Below are 16,159 nucleotides of genomic sequence, written 5' to 3'. Positions count from 1 at the left end.
ACAGTGACTGAGGCAAAACAGAGTGCTTTGTTACTCACGAGAGTTCTTTTAGCAATCGATGACAGCAGGCACCGGCCATTGAGTATCATGATGTGGACGGAATTGGAAACTCAGAGCCAATAAAGCTCCAGTGAAAACTCAGTCTGAAGGCTATGCCTTTGAACCTGATGGTGGGACATCTAGTGAAGGATGTGGTTTAGAAGGGAGAAAGTTGTTTCAGAATTGATTGTTTCACTGGGGAAGACGTTTCAGACCACTGGTGTGTGCTATCAGGGCTGCAGCACTGAGAGAACATTAGGAGGTTAAAAAAAGAAAAGGCAACGGTTGTGGGGCGAAGGGTCTGGATGCGCTGCAGCAGAAGCGCGAGGCTTTCCTTGAGAGGAATCAAGGCAAAAGTGGGTTTTGGTGTCGGATAGCCTTTTGATAAGTGTCTGTCTCCGCCATCTCATCCTGGGCAGGGGGTCAGTCCACGCTTCTTCTTCTTTCCCCGTGGGCTACTTAGGAAAAGAAGGAGCTAGGGAAACAGGGATGGCAAGATTTTAGTATTTTTGTTTTGGTTTTGGTTTTTGTTGCGGCACCGCCCCCCTCCCCCCCACACACACATTGGATCTCTCTGTAGAAGAAGGGCTGTTTCTTTTAAGAATAGCAGCATGAAGCCGGGCAGTGGTGGTGCACGCCTGTAATCCCAGCACTTGGGAGGCAGAGGCAGGCGGATTTCTGAGTTCGAGGCCAGCCTGGTCTAGAGTGAGTTCCAGGACAGCCAGGGCTACACAGAAAAACCCTGTCTCAAAAAAAAAAAACATAATAATAATAATAAAATAAATCTGATAAGAAAAGCAGCATGAGGCAATTACTGTCTTTATGAGCTCTGAGGTATATGTTAAGGGAGCAGGAAAGATGTAGGAAGCAAGTTATGCTTACATTCACAAGAGGGCTTATATGTGGCAAACAACATGCGAAGTGGTTTATGTGTCTCATGCAGTCTTCACAACACTCATTTGGCAAGTAGAGAGGCTGAGACTTGGGAAGGTTTTTTTAATGTGCCTAAGATGACATAGTTAGTTACTAGGCAGCATGTGAAAGATTTGCAAACACTGATGTCCTTTCTGCCCTCCCCCCCCATTATAGTACTAACAGTACTAGATAATGGTAGACAATATATTGTAAATTGTCTAACCGGGGATGGGATTTTTACCTAAGTTTTAAACTGTAGATATATTTTAATGCATACTCTGAGCATTTCACAAACTGAAGCATATATTGATGAATTAGTAAAAAAGAAAACCCAAACAGCCCATTTTGCTCACTTCATAAACTTGGAATTCCTTTCTGCTCTTTCTTTGCAGAAATTTTTAATTAAAATGAGTGTTAAATTAAATGCCTTCTTGTGTGTTTTAACTTTATCTTTATGTGTCCTTCTACTTACGGTATTTTGATTTCTTAGAAAGCTATTGGTGGGGAACCTAGAAAACAAAGCCAAGGAATGGTGATTGTTGTTCAAGGGTGATTGAAAAGGAAAAGGCCCGAGATAGGGATGAAAAGGAAAACTACAGCATCATCGTATACTTATTTGTTTAGGCTTTTAAATAAGAATTATGTATTCAGGTATTATTTACAAAATACAAAATACAATTTTAAGGATATAGGAGAGCTTGAAGAAGATCCTGAGAGTAGTTGGGCTATGATACTCATTGTCTGAGAGGATAACCTGGTTATCACGGTGTCCAGAATGAGGACCCCACTTCCTTAATTGCTTAGTGTGTAGCCCTTGACCTGCACTCATCCCTGAAACAGTTCTTAGTCATGAGTTACATGAATGTGATTCCTCATTACCCTCTATGCATACATTTCTGTTTCTAAATTCAAAAACTAATGCTTAGCGAATCATTTAGTCATTATGGATGAATAGTGACATTCCTAATGCTCTAAAAATAGAGAAATCATGTCCTATGGCAAGGCTAAATAAATTATTATAAGCATGGAAGTAAATTCATCGCAAACAAGCCACTGCATCTGTAAAAAGCCCAGAAAGATGACACAACACAAAGCCTTTCTGGTAAGCCTGTGACTTAGCATCCTTCAATAATTAGGTAAAGCTGAAACAAGCAAGAAATCAAGACGCACAAGATCTAGTATCAGTTACCTCTGGGGCCAGCAGAGGTGTCATTAGTCACGGTCAAGTTCTTGGATGAGGGGTGGGCTCCTGGACGCTCATTTTTACTTACAGGAATTGCCTTAATAACTCTCCTATAAATCATCCTGCTGTAAAGTATGCCATGGACACTGAAAACCACACGAAACGGGTGCAAGCTCGACATGACTGAACACTGCTGGAAATACCCGCAGAGTGTTCACCAGCCCCGCAGGGGACTCACCCACCGCAGCCCACGTAGGCTCCTCCTGAAAGCCCTACTCACAGCCTCATGGCTACTGCCCTGATCCTCACAGAAACTATTGGCTACTGATTATCAAGAGAAATCTTTTTAACTCATTCAGACATTCTATATAGGGTCCAAGCCTGCAAATAGAAGCAATGCCCAGTTTTAAGCAGCTATATGGTTCACTGAACATACTATAGTTTATTGCCTAGTTGATATGCACTGCTGCTATTTCAGTGTTTGGGGTAAGTGAACCCCTGCAAGACTGTAGAGAAGCCCGACTCGTTCTGATGTTGTGATCCATTAATTATCAACTCTTCCCTTATGTATAATCTGAGGCATCCCTTCCCCCTGAGGGACCAGCCACACAATGATGTAGTATAGAATAGAGTTTATTTAGGGATAGGGAGGGGATTTGAGGGGGTAGGAGAGAGAGAAGGGGGAGGAGAGGAAGGCCATGAACACATTGAGAGAGAGAGATGAGGAGAGAAGGGACAGAAAGGGAAGAGAGGAAGAAGAGCAAGAGGGGGGAGGGGAGAGGGCAAACAACCCCTTTTATAGTGAGTCGGACACACCTGGCAGTTGCCAGGTAACTGTGGGGCAGAACCTAGAAGAAATGGAAATATATACTATCTATAAAGATTTTAACAGAATTAGCAATACATTTTTATATTAAAAGAATTTAAGTTTGCATTCAGTAAAATTTACCTTTTCACTAAAAAGTCTGTGTATTTAGACAAATACATGGTCATATAATGGCCTTCACAATCAAAACGGGATGAGATAGTCTTTATGTAATTACTTATTTTTTATTATTAATATGTATTAATTATATTGCTTAGTGGAATTCATTGTGATATGTCCACACATCTAAACAGCATAGTCTGTAGATGCTCTTTGCTATCTGGCTTCTTAAGTGTAATGTATTTGGGGTTCCTCTATGTTGCTGTCTTTATCACAATCAATAGCTTATTTCTTTTTGTTATTGAGTGCTGTGTGCTGGATGATCCATTTCCCAGTTGAAGGGCATTTGAGCTATTTCCCATTTCTGGTGGTTTTAAATAAAGTTGCTATAGATGTTTGCAAATAGGTTTCTGCATGGTCATATATTTTAATTTTACTTGTTAGCTACATTGAATTTCTAGACCCTATGGCCACTATAAATAAATGTATAGGAAATTCTTAGAACTTTCCCTGGCAGTTGCACCAACTTTACCCTGTCATGAGGAGTGTCTGAGAGTTTCAGTTAGCCCTGAAAGTGACCTTGTCTTGTTATTCTATGTTACCCCCACAGATGCATAGAAATACCTTGCTGTGGTTGTGGTTGTAGCTTTCAGTTTTCCAGTGACTAATGATGTTAAGCACATTTTAATGTGCTTACTCTGTAACCATTTATCTTCCTTGGTAAACTGTGTATACAAATCATCTAATAATTTTTAATTACATTGTTTTCTGGTAAAGTGTTGAGTGTTCCTTATTTGTCTGAGATATAAGTCCATTATCAGGTATATGGTTTATGAATATTATCTCTCAGCTTGTTTTCCATCCTTTTAACACACCTTCACCGACATATGCACTGTGGTCTGACTTAAGGGTGTCATGTTTCATGTCCCACACTTTTTATCCTCAGCAGCTCAAATGGAAAGGATTCTTTTCTGAACATCTCATACCTGTTCACATTCCATTTAGGTTTGGAATCAACCATGAGTTAGTGTTTATACAGCGAGTCGGGTGCAACTCGAAGGCATCACAGTGCTCACTCTCACTGGCTCCATTCTCTTAGGTCTTTTCTTCAGAGGGAAGCACTTTTGACGCTTTGTCACAAACCAATAGTTCATATTTGTGTGGATCCTCCTTAAGCTAATTTTGAACCTTCTCCCACTGAACAGCAGAAGTTTACTTTTTTTTTTTTTTTTTTTTGGCCCATGGCATGTGCCCAGCCCAGCCTTTTGTGAGTATCCTCTTCTTTTGATTATTGTAATAATAATTTAATAAATAAAATTAATAATGTAATAAATTATTGATTATTTACAGTTGATTTACCTCTTTGTCATTTTTTGCAAAATCCAAAACTATCTTGTAATCTAGATAGACTTAACAGATAGTATATATTTTTATATGGATGTATTAGACGGAAACAAACCAATACTTTGTATCATTGAGGTCTCCCTTCTTTACTATCCTCCATCATCCAGATGTGGACAAAAGCAGGTAGGGGTGGAGAGGGAGAATTTGCCCATGATGTTGCTTGAGGTGCTCTGGTGCAGAACACACCCCAGTCATCCTCGTTCTCAGTGACTGTTGATGTGTATGAGTATGAGGGCTAATATTGATAATCGACTTGAGATTTAGAACCAAGAAAACATACCTGTAAGTGTATTTTTGAGGGTGTTCCCTGAAAGAATTAACTGGGCAAGAGAGATTCACCCTGAGTGTGGGTGGCATTGTGCCATGGAATGTCATCTTGGACTGATGAAAAGGAAGAGAGTAAGTTGAAAGGAGCACCCTGACTGTAGGTGCAGTGTGAGCGTGACCGCTCTTGCTACCAGGCCTTTCCTGCCATGATGGACTGTATCCCCTCGGACTGTGAGCCATGGCATGCCCTTCCTTCCTTCCTTCCTTCCTTCCTTCCTTCCTTCCTTCCTTCCTTCCTTCCTCCCTTCTTTCTCTTCCATTGCTTCTTGACAGCTATTCTGCCACAGCAATGCAAAAAGGAACTAAGACAGCAAAGGAATGGACCCTGGCCAGGGTAGGATTTCTCCAGTGAAGGGAGTCCTATGCAGTGCTCACACACAGAGCAACAGAGCAAGAGTCTAATGCTCAGAACGGTTTTCTGAAGAGTAGGGCCTTTGTGTAAGCCTCCTAAGCCCCTTCTCACATTTTAAGTATACTGTATAGGAAGGCAAAAAATAAATAAATAAAATTATTTCTGTTGTTCAATGGAAAAAAGTTCAAAATTAGCCTAACGAGAAAACCATCTCAGGAAATAATGCAAATGATTTGTTTTGTGTTTCCTGGAGATATGACAGCTGGTGGCTGTCATCGAGGCCTGTTTGCAAACAAAATGCTAAATTGATCTCAGGATCCTCAAAAAAATAAAAGAAAGACAGAAAGAAAGAAAGAAACAAACAAACAAACAAACAAAGAAACAAAGAAACAAAGAAACAAAGAAAAAGAAAAGGGTCCCAAATTATCTAAGTTGGGTATCCTTTGTCTGATCACTTCAGAAGTTCAATTCTAGATTGAAGCTTAATTTAGTTATTGAACGGCAAACAAAATGCAAGAGAAAACACAGTTACTGTACCACAAAGCCAAAAGTTTACCTGCCTCAGTCTTAGGCGCTGTCTACTTGTGTGGAGGTAGCTGGTAGAACCCCAGCAGAGTCATCGGAGCAGAGAGATGAGTGCGAATTACAGGTGGAGATGAATTCGTACTCCATTTCCATAGCCACACTCACTGGCCTTAAGCAAACCATTCTTCTTAAAACCTGTTAAATATGGACAGTATCTCCTACTATGGAGGGTTGACAGAGGACCAAACAGAGGGGGATAGAAGAGTCCCTTTAGTGTTGGGATTGATGTGTTTAACAAAGTTAACTATCATTCTTTCCCTGAGTTGCAACAGTGTCCTAAGGCCGCCTCACAGCTCCTGAGTCTCTCGGTTTGGATCAAGCCTGTGAGTCTGCATTTCTAATTAGTGCTCAGGTGAAGCTGAAAGCAGCTTAGCAGAGGGCAAGGTGGTGATCAGTATTTGATCTGCCTAATTAGACTTGTTCAATACTGTCTGAGAGTTACAGGCTCCTAGGAAAATTGCAAAATGAATAGCTGCTCTATCCCAATAATAACTTCATCTAAAGAACCCATATTAGGGTTTGGACATTAGTATTTAAAAATAATTCTTTGCTATGGTCTGGATATGTGTTCCTCAAAGGTTCTTGTGCTAGGGCCTGGCCTCCAGGGCAGTGGTGTAAGCTTTAAGAGGTAGGGTCTAGCTGGGCAGTGGCGGTGCATACCTTTAATCCCAGCACTTGGGAGGCAGAGGCAGGTGGATTTCTGAGTTCGAGGCCAGCCTGGTCTACAGAGTGAGTTCCAGGACAGCCAGGGCTACTCAGAGAAGCCTGTCTCGAAAAACAAACAAACAAACAAACAAAAGGTAGGGTCTAATAGAAGGTAATTAAATCCCAAATGCCCACACTGATACAAAGAGTGACTTCCGTCTCTGAAGAGAGTGGGTAGTTATAATAGAAAACTACCCAAGAGCATGGCCATCCCGGTCTGCTTCTTCCCCAGGTTAGGACACAGGCAGGGCTGTATGGTGACTCCAAGCTTCCTGGACTCTCCACCACCAGAATCTTGAACCTCAGTATAAAGCACACAGGTATTTTGTTAAAACAACACTGAGTGGGCAGAGCCAGTGTCCCAGAAGGCTCCTGTGTCGGGCTGGCTGAGGCCTTCTGCTTGCTTAGTCTAACATGCAGACAGCCAGCCTTGAGAAAGAACTGTGTACAGAATCCATTACTAGTGGTTTCATTTCCTCTGTGATTCACAAAAAGCTGAAAATTATAGAATTTCAAAAGTATGTTGCATCTCCTCAACTACCCATTTTATGAGAAATCAAGCCCAAAGTTAATTAATTACAACCCTCAGTCATTGTGAAGTATTCCAATGCATGGTTTGTCAGTTAATTGTTCTTTCCTCTTGTGAATATTACCCCTAACACCCAAAAAGTCACTTGCCTGAAAGGTGAAAAGTATTTCTAAAGCTTAAGGCATCTATTCTGCAAGGGGTGGGTGGGGGTGGGGTTGAAAAATAAAAGAGAAGCCATGTGTTTATAAAAGGTTGGGGCAGGGGATGGGGGAAGTTTGCTGTAATGACAGGGGAGTTCCAGAGGAAGTTACAGGCTCGCTCTCTCTATCATGAGAAGAGACTATAGGGTGGTAAACAGCTTAGCCGTCAACACATCTCCGAATCTATCCATCCCATTACTCAGATACACAACTAAACCTTCTTTCCACACCCCTCTCTCCCTTTCCCCACCTCTCTCCTTGTTTTCTGTTTGGACATCTATAATTTAAAAGGGGGGAACATACTTTAATAGTAGTAAATTTCTAAACTAAATGTTCAGAAAATAGCTAGTATATTTTTGATGAATGATTAATAATTATGATTCCCCTCCCTAGGGGGTAAGGGGCAGAGTGGATTTGGAACAAAGTGTTTGTTAGTTATAGTTGAGTGAAGGATTTAGAAATGATTTCCAGGGTATCCACCTTTCTCCCTGACTGTACCAAAGTAACAGCCTGGCAGGAGCAACTTAGGGGAGACAGTTTGTTTTGTTTCACCATTGGAGAGGACTCAGTCCTTCCTCACAGAGGTGGGGAAGGCACAGTAGCAGATGTGAGGTGACTGTCACATCCCGTCTGCAGTCGGGAAGCAGGAGATGGAGGCTGATGCTCAGATGACTGTATCGTTTTTATTTAGCCCAGGACCCCAGTCCATGGGATGGTGTCACTCATGATCCTCCCTGCTCAGTGAAGCCTCACTATGAACCTTCTAGGTGTTTCAAAATCCCATCAGATTATGATTAGTCATTATAGTTCCCATAATAATGGATCTAAACACTAAGTACATAAGAACTTGCCATTTCAGCATGCAGAGGAGTCTACAAAATGGAATCATACAGGAATTCCTGAGCTACAGCACCCTTTTTTCTTTTTTCTTTTTTGCTAATATGATCCGAGGGTTTTCTCAGCCTGATCCAGCAAGGACATGCATGATTTACACTGTTTTGCATAGAAGCACACACCTTAGAGCCTTTCTCCCGGCCCCATGTTACACAAACAAATGCTGGGCATATGTGCATCTTCTCCATACTACAGATCTGTATAAAATGTGCCTTCATGCTCTAGTTGTAGTCAAGGTAGTGAACGGAGGCATTAAACTGTCTAGCTGTTTTTGGTAAAGCTCATTTGTGCAAATCACTGTCTGGTCTGCTGGGTGGTAACCCACAGTTGCTGATTCATGTGATCTCTGATAAAATAGGCCTCAAGGAGAAGTGAATACAGACAGGCTCGGAGTCTTTCCACCATCCCCCCTTTCCCTCCCTGGTTTTCCAGAGCTGAGATTAATATTCTGGATACTAGAAAAATGCCAAAGCCAATAATATTATTCATTTCTAAGGTTTGAAGGATATTGGAAGTTCAGAAAACAAACAACAACAAAAAAAAAAAAACGTGAATTAAAAGAGTCTTGCAAGCTGAGTATGGCCAACCCCTGGCCATCCCAGCACTTCCTGGCCACCCCAGTCACCCCAGCACTTAGGAGTCTGAAGCAAGAAAGGACTGAGTCCAAGACCACACAGGACTATGTAACAAGGCCCTGTCTTATAACCAAAAGCAATCTAAAAATGAATTGCAATATGAACACGATCAGCCAATAGGAAAACCAAAAGTTATTCCTACTATGGAGTCAGGCCAGGGAACAGACCATCCTGGTTAATTAAAATATCCTAGTTTGCCACCGTTGTGGTGTGCACCTAGAATCTGAGGACACAGGAGGCTGAGGCAGGAAGAGGATGAGTTAACAGCCAGCCTGAGAAACACACTGAGACCCTGTCAGTGAAAGAAAGAAAAGAAGGGAAGGAGGAAGGAAGAGAGCGAAGGGAGGGAGGAACGAAGGGAGGAGGAGGAGGAGAGAGGGACTGCCCTAGCTAATAAAGGGTGGGTGCAGAGTCCCTATGTGAAGTGCTACCCTTCCAAGAATTAAACATCACCTGGAAGAACATTTTCTGAGTGCCTGCTAGCTCAAGACATGGGTGAAACCTGTGTTCCACCTTGCTCAGATTTTCCCACAGAATCAAGAGATGGCTATTTACCTCATACAGACAGATTCATAGAGTCCAAATGGCAGCCCCCCACCCCAACCCTGCCCCAAAGGTCCCTAACTAACCCTGGTATTATTGAAATCTGAACCCAAGTTCACTACATGAAAATATTTTTTAAGCCCACAAATATTTGATGATCAGATTATTTTCTTATGTGAATGATGAAAGAGATCATGATCAAGAGAGAAAAAATCAATCTGATCTTCCGTGATGATTTAGAAATCATTTCCATGTCTTTCGACTCTTCCATCATTGGGATGCCCATTCGTTACTGATAGCTGCAGCATGCAGTTTCCCACAATCTCTACATGCAAACACCACTGCCTACACTGCTTATGCTCTGTTACAGAGTTATTTAAGTCATCATTTAAAATGCAAGCAAACAGGTTACTCTGTAGAGGCAGAAACTCAGTAACACAGTAGTGAAACGGAGGCTAGGAACAAAAGCAAACACTGAAAACAAAGCAGCCCTACTAAGTTCTTGCCAATGCTAGTCATCCTCTGAGGAGCTCTCTACCTTAGCAAAAGAAGACATGTTCATTCCAAGAGTACAGTCAAGTTAGAAAGCATGTAGTTGAAGGATTGGAATCAAATTGAGAGAGGAATACATTTCTCTCTAAATAATTCAATTCCTTTTAGGCTTTGGTTTTGCACCACACGAAATTATCTTGCATGTCTCTGGTAAGATTCATCTCACATTTTGGAAAATACTGTGAATAGAAGCTACAGCTTTTCAAGTCAAACATCAATGGGCCCTAAACTGTAAACATATTAACTGTATTCTTGGAGCCAGTGTCTGAACAAAATTATAAAATCTTAATGACCATACATATCTCAGGTCATACTATTAGGTAATATAGTTATAAAGCACCTTGTGTAGAACTTGGTCTGTAGTAGTTAAAATAGTTCCTTTTTCCCTTTTTGAATTGATCCAAAAGAGTGAACATCTTCATTGGGTTCCCATGCCTTGGTGATTAACAGCATGTGAAACCTTGAGAAATCCTGGACCAGTCTTAACTGTGTACTCTTAGGCAAATATTTTAACCATCCTGTGTCTCATTTCATTTTAAAGGGAGTAGCAATTCTGCCTGTCTCCCTGGCTTCTAGGGAGACTAAAGGAGGTACTAATGTATCTACGAGCTCTGTGAGAGATAAGAGGCGTCGTTACTATCACTGGCTAGAGGTGGTGATATTTGGCAAAGAGAAGTAAAAATTGATTTCATACAAACTAAAGAAAGTCAGTCCAGGTGATAGGAATAAAATGATAATAAATAAGGCAAATATCAATGGTGTGTGTGGGGGGCTAAGGAAAGGCTTTGATCTCAAAAGAGGGAATGCTCTGGATTGACTGCAGGGCCCTGAGGAGCTAGCGGGTGATGTTGTTGGGGGCAAGCAGGCTTGTCCATCAAAAGCTCCTACTGGAATGTTCAAGAAAAACAGGAGTGGGGTCAGCAGTGAGGGTGGGAATGTTCGGATGAGAAACCATCTCCAGGTCCCAAGGCAAGAAATCCATTGTTTCTGTATGGGATGAGGGAAGGGACGAGAGTAGCCCGGAAAATGGCAAGGGTCTTCCAAAAGATGCAAAAGGGAGGGAGCACAACTCTCATTCCAGAAGAACTGAAACATGACGTAAAAGTAGACAACGTGTCTCCCTTGCAGCTTTATTCACAGTGACAGCCCCTAAAGAAGTGTACACAGTAGACATCGGCAGCAGCGCGAGCCTGGAGTGTGATTTTGACCCCAGAGAATGCACTGAGCTGGAAGGGATAAGAGCCAGTTTGCAGAAGGTAGAAAACGAGACTTCTTCACAAAGTGAGAGAGCCACCCTGCTGGAGGAGCAGCTGCCCCAGGGAAAGGCCTTGTTCCACATCCCCAATGTCCAAGTGAGAGACTCAGGGCAGTACCGGTGCCTGGTCATCTGCGGGCCCGCCTGGGATTACAAGTACCTGACGGTGAAAGTCAAAGGTGAGTGTCCACGAGTCATCTCTGACAGGGGGCTGTGATAGCTTACACAACAGCACGCAACAGCTAGCTCAGGCAAAAGCTGGAGACCGGGTCTAAAGAAGCAGCTCCTTCAAAGGGGCAAAAAGCACCTGAACGGAAACGTTTTTTTTGACATCTGTTATAAGGTATAAGTAACGGTAAAGGGGGGCTAAAGCCTACAGTGGGGCTAGAGGAAGCCCAGACAATGAGAAGACACCAGGCCGCTTCCTCCGCTGGACTCAGGGAAAGCATTGGCTGAAATAAGTAACTAATGGAGCCACATCTGTGCCTCCAGCTCTGTTCCTCTTGGGAACAGGGGAAATATGGCTACCTGGACTCAAGAACATACTGTCCTGGCTTTCTAAGGGGAAAGCTTTTGGAATTACAGTCTGGGCCTTTATTATTCCACAAGCTGTTTAATGACAGATTGAAAGCAATCCTCAAAGATTTATTTCAGTGGTTGTCTTGCTTTGATGAAACACCATGACAAGAAAGCAAGCTGGGAAGGAAAGGGTTTATTCAGCTTACACTTCCAGATCACAGTCCATCACTGGAGGCAGTCAAGCAGGGCAGGAACCTGCAGATAGGAAGCCACAGAGGGTGCTACTTACTGCTCTGCTCTCCATGGCTTGCTTAGCCTGCCTTCTTATAGAAGCCAGGACTACCAACCCAGGGTTGGTGGGCACTACCCACCATGGGTTAGGCCCTCCCTGACTAATCAACAATTGAGAAAATACCCTATCACTGCATCTCCTGGAGGAATTTCCTCAACTGAATGTTCCTTTCTCTGTCATGACTCTAGCTTGTGTCAAGTTGACACACAAACCCAGCCAGTACAGTGACTACTTGAAATTCACCTGGATCCTGTTAAGACAAAAGCATATAAGAAGAACATATCCACTTTATTTTGTGCCACTATGATGATTAAGGCAATTGCTGTGTGCAAAGTTTGTCCTTATCTCCGAAGTGATGTGGGGGCTGCAGAGTTCGCTAAGAACATTCGCTGTGCAGGAGTAAGGATCTGAGTTCAAAGTCACAGCACCTGCATTAAAAACAATGCTGGCTTGTATCCTCAGTGTCCCGGGGCATTAACTGGTAGAACCTGGGAGCTCCCTGGCCAGTCAGCCTAGCCAAGACAGTGAACTTGAAGCCTATCTCAAGGGAGTCCTATGGAGAACAGTAAGGAAAACCACCTTCTGATCTTTACACGGGCATGCCCACCTAGAGACACACATGCACAGAGAAACATACACCACATACCCTCACTACACACATGCATACAAACACCAGGGTGTTTAGAAACCATGAAGGATATAGACATCTAAAGTAGAAATTAATTGTTCTTTTGTTAGAGAGTGAAAACTCAGCACGGGAACAAGAGAGTAAGTCACATTAGCAATAGTAGTAAGGGAGAGGTAATGAGGGCAGTGGGACCCTTGGGAATGTTACTTGGCACTGTTCAGTAAGAACTGGTGCCAGGAATAAGTGATTCTGCAGCTAGAGACAGATTCTGCAGCTCGATGGAGCAGAGCAGAGGAGAGAAATAAGCCCTTTAGTTAACAAGAAAACTGAGTCTGGACTATCATGCCACCAGCGCGCTTGGCTAACACCTTTCAGATTCTTAGCCACTGAGCTTATTATGTTACTTTACTAAGCCACGCAAGTGTCTGGAGGAAGAAGCTGATGGCAAAAGAATGAACTTCCCAATGGAAGTGTAATTGCTTCATGCGTGTGGCAAAGATGTCTTCTGGGGGAAGTAGATGCTTCCATTTATAGCTACACTTAACTACAAGTTACGTAGCTAGCAGATTGCTAGTATGAGAAAAACAAATGGTGCTAAAGATAAAAGGCTGTGTTTTCATTTGGTCTACTTTAGATTTCACTGTGGTGTAGCCACAGTGGAAATCAGAATAGAGGTTCCTCAAAAAACTAAAAATAGTGCGATCCTTTAATCGAGCTATCATACTCCTAAGTATAAATTCAAAGGCCCCTAAGTCGGCCTACCATAAAAGCACACACCACATTTATTGTAGAACTATTCCACTTACTTAGGCCAATCACAGGCCAGTTGCCCACAACCTATGACTGCATAAAGAGAGGGTGGTGTGTGTGTTTAATGGAGAATCCAGAATTCTTCCATAATGAAGAAAATAACCATGTCATTTGTGGGAAAAGGATAGAACTGGAAATCACTGTGTAAAGAGACTTAATGAAGACTTGGGAAGAAATGTGCAATATGTTTGGTCTCATCTGTGGACTGTAAAGGGAAAGGGATGCCATCAAAGGAAAAGGGGGACTAGTGGGGACTGGAAGGGATGAGGAGGAGGGAGAAAGGGGAAGGAGGAGGGCAAGGGAGGAGGGGGACTGAGGGTAATGGAGGGGTCAGTGTGCATATGAAAATGGCAATATGATCTGTTTTGTACAACTATTATATGCCATAGAAAAATGGCAGGATCTTTATGAAACTAATTTCATACTAATAAGAACACACACACATACACACATACACACACACACACACACATACACACACACACACATATTACATAAATGAATACAACCTGCTCAGTCTGTACAGTGTCATATATATTGTTTTCAGGGTTGACCACTCGGTATTGGATAACCAATTAGTTTACTCTTCCCTGGGGAAAACTATTTCTCCCACTCTCAATATTCCTTAGTTGCCTATAATTGCCTTTTTTTATTGTTTAGAGTTGAGGCCTCCTGGAATTTTTCACTTTTTCCTAATAAATCCCAGTTCTATTTATTCAAAGACAATTGGAGGAAGAAGAGGAAAAAGGGAAAGAAGAGGAAGAAGAAGAGGAAAAAGAGGAGGAGGAAGAAGAAGATGACGAAGAAGAAGATGAAAAAGAAGAGGATGAATTTGTGCATATGAGAGCTTTTGGTTCATCTCTACTATAGCAGACAGGACAAGACATACAGCAGAAGACCTGAATTACACACTAAGCCATCTTCAACTAGTTAATACGTCTGGAGCACCAACTGCAGAATAACTGGTGCTTCTGGGATCGTGTGTAGCCCTCACCAATGTAGTTATCTAGCAAAGTTGCAAGGGAAGACCTTCTCTTGAGCATGAAGTTGGAAATCTTGAACTTTCCATTCTTTCCTTTTTATTCTTTAGTCTTTTTTTACGGTCCAGACTTTATCCCCCTCCCAGTCCACCCACTGACTGTTCCACATCCCACACCTTCCCCAGCCCCCCATCTCCAAGAGGCTATTCCCCACCCCCCTACCCCACTAGACCTCCCCACTTCCTGGGGCCCCAAGTCTCTCTAGGGTTAGGTGCATCTTCTTTCACTGAGGCCAGACCAAGCAGTCCACTGCTGTATATGTGTTGGGGGCCTTGTATCAGCTGGAGTGTGCTGCCTTGTTGGTGGCTCAGTGTCTGAGAGATCCCAGGGGCTAGGTTAGTTGAGACTGCTGGTCTTCCTATGGAGTCACCCTCCTCCTCAGCTTCTTCCAGCTTTTCCCTAATTCAACCACATGGGTCACCAGCTTCTAAGCCTATTGGTTGGGTATAAATATCTGCATCTGACTATTGCAGCTGCTTATTGGGCCTTTCTGAGGGAAGTCATAATAAGCCCCTATTTGTAAACCATCACTAATAGTGTCAGGCCTTGCCCCCCCTTCCCTCCGAGCTATATCTCAATTTGGGCCTATCACTGGACCTCCTTTTCCTCAGTCTCTTCTCCATTTTGCTTCAAACAGGAACAATTCTGTGTCAGTGTTTTTGACTGGGGATGGCAACCCCATCCCTCCACTTTATGCCCTGTCTTTTCACTGGAGGTAGACTCTACAAGTTCCCTCTCCCCACTGTAGGGCATTTCATCTAAGATCCCTCTCTTTGAGTCCTGAGAGTCTCACTCCTCCCAGGTCTCTGGTACATTCTAGAGCCACACCACCACCTCCTACCTCCAGAAGTTTTCTGTTTCCAAACTTTCTGCTGGCCCTCAGTGCTTTAGTCCTGTCCACTCCCCCCTCCCACCCCAATACCTACCTGATCATGTTCCTCTCTTCCCCTCCTTGTCACCTTTCCCATCCAGGTCCCCCCCCCCACTTCGCTTTGTGATTGCTTTGTTCTCCTTCCCAAGTGGAATTGAGGCAGCTATGGAAATTGAACAGCCCTCTACTCGATGATAATTTGGTCAAGGAAGAAATAAAGAAAGAAATTAAAGACTTCCTGAAATTCAATGAAAATGAAGGCACAGCATACTCAAACTTATGGGACACAATGAAAGCAGTGCTAAGAGGAAAATCCATAGCCCTAAGTGCTTTGGTAAAGAAATTGAAGAGACCCTACACTAGCAACTTAACCTGAGAGCTCTAGAACAAAAAGAAGCAAACACACCCAAAAGGAGTAGAAGTCAGGAAATAGTTAAACTCAGGGTAGAAATCAACCAAATAGAAACAAAGAGAACTATATAAAGAATCAGCAAAACCAAAAGCTGGTTCTTTGAGGGAATCAGCAAGATAGATAAACTGCTAGCCAAACCAACTAAAGGTCCCAGAGACAATATGCAAAGTAACAAAATCAGAAATGAAAAGCAAGACAAAGCAACAGAAATTGAGGAAATTTTTAAAAATCATCAGATCCTACTACAAAAGCCTATGCTCAACAAAACTGGAAAATCTAGATGAAATGGATGGTTTCTAGCTAACTATCTAAACAGGTCCAAATCTCCTAAGGAAATAGAAGTCATTAAAAACCTCCCAAGCAAAAAAAGCCCAGGACCAGATAGATGACTTTAGTGTAGAATTCTACCAGACCTTCAAAGAAATCTTGAACTTTTAAAACTATTTCTACTACCTTCAGAATTTTAGAGTTCTGAAACTCTAAAATTTGCTCATCTTTTCTCAAGAATATTACCCCAGTCCAACTTCCTCATTATGCACTGTTG

The 16,159-nt window shown here is 42.5% G+C and overlaps 1 protein-coding gene across 3 annotated transcripts in view; it reads left to right on the top strand.

Annotated features, from left to right (window-relative positions):
- Positions 1-16,159, top strand: part of Pdcd1lg2 (programmed cell death 1 ligand 2) — a 59,165-nt gene that overhangs the window by 13,752 nt on the left and 29,254 nt on the right. For all 3 annotated transcript variants that reach the window (XM_052187538.1, XM_052187546.1, XM_052187530.1), the window contains one exon: positions 10,917-11,222. In XM_052187538.1, the coding sequence (XP_052043498.1) occupies positions 10,917-11,222 (306 nt within the window). The remainder of the gene's footprint in view (positions 1-10,916; positions 11,223-16,159) is intronic.

This window comes from Apodemus sylvaticus, chromosome 1 (assembly GCF_947179515.1).
Source record: "Apodemus sylvaticus chromosome 1, mApoSyl1.1, whole genome shotgun sequence".
Lineage (NCBI taxonomy): Eukaryota > Metazoa > Chordata > Mammalia > Rodentia > Muridae > Apodemus > Apodemus sylvaticus.
This window is presented reverse-complemented; position numbering and strand designations above follow the sequence as displayed.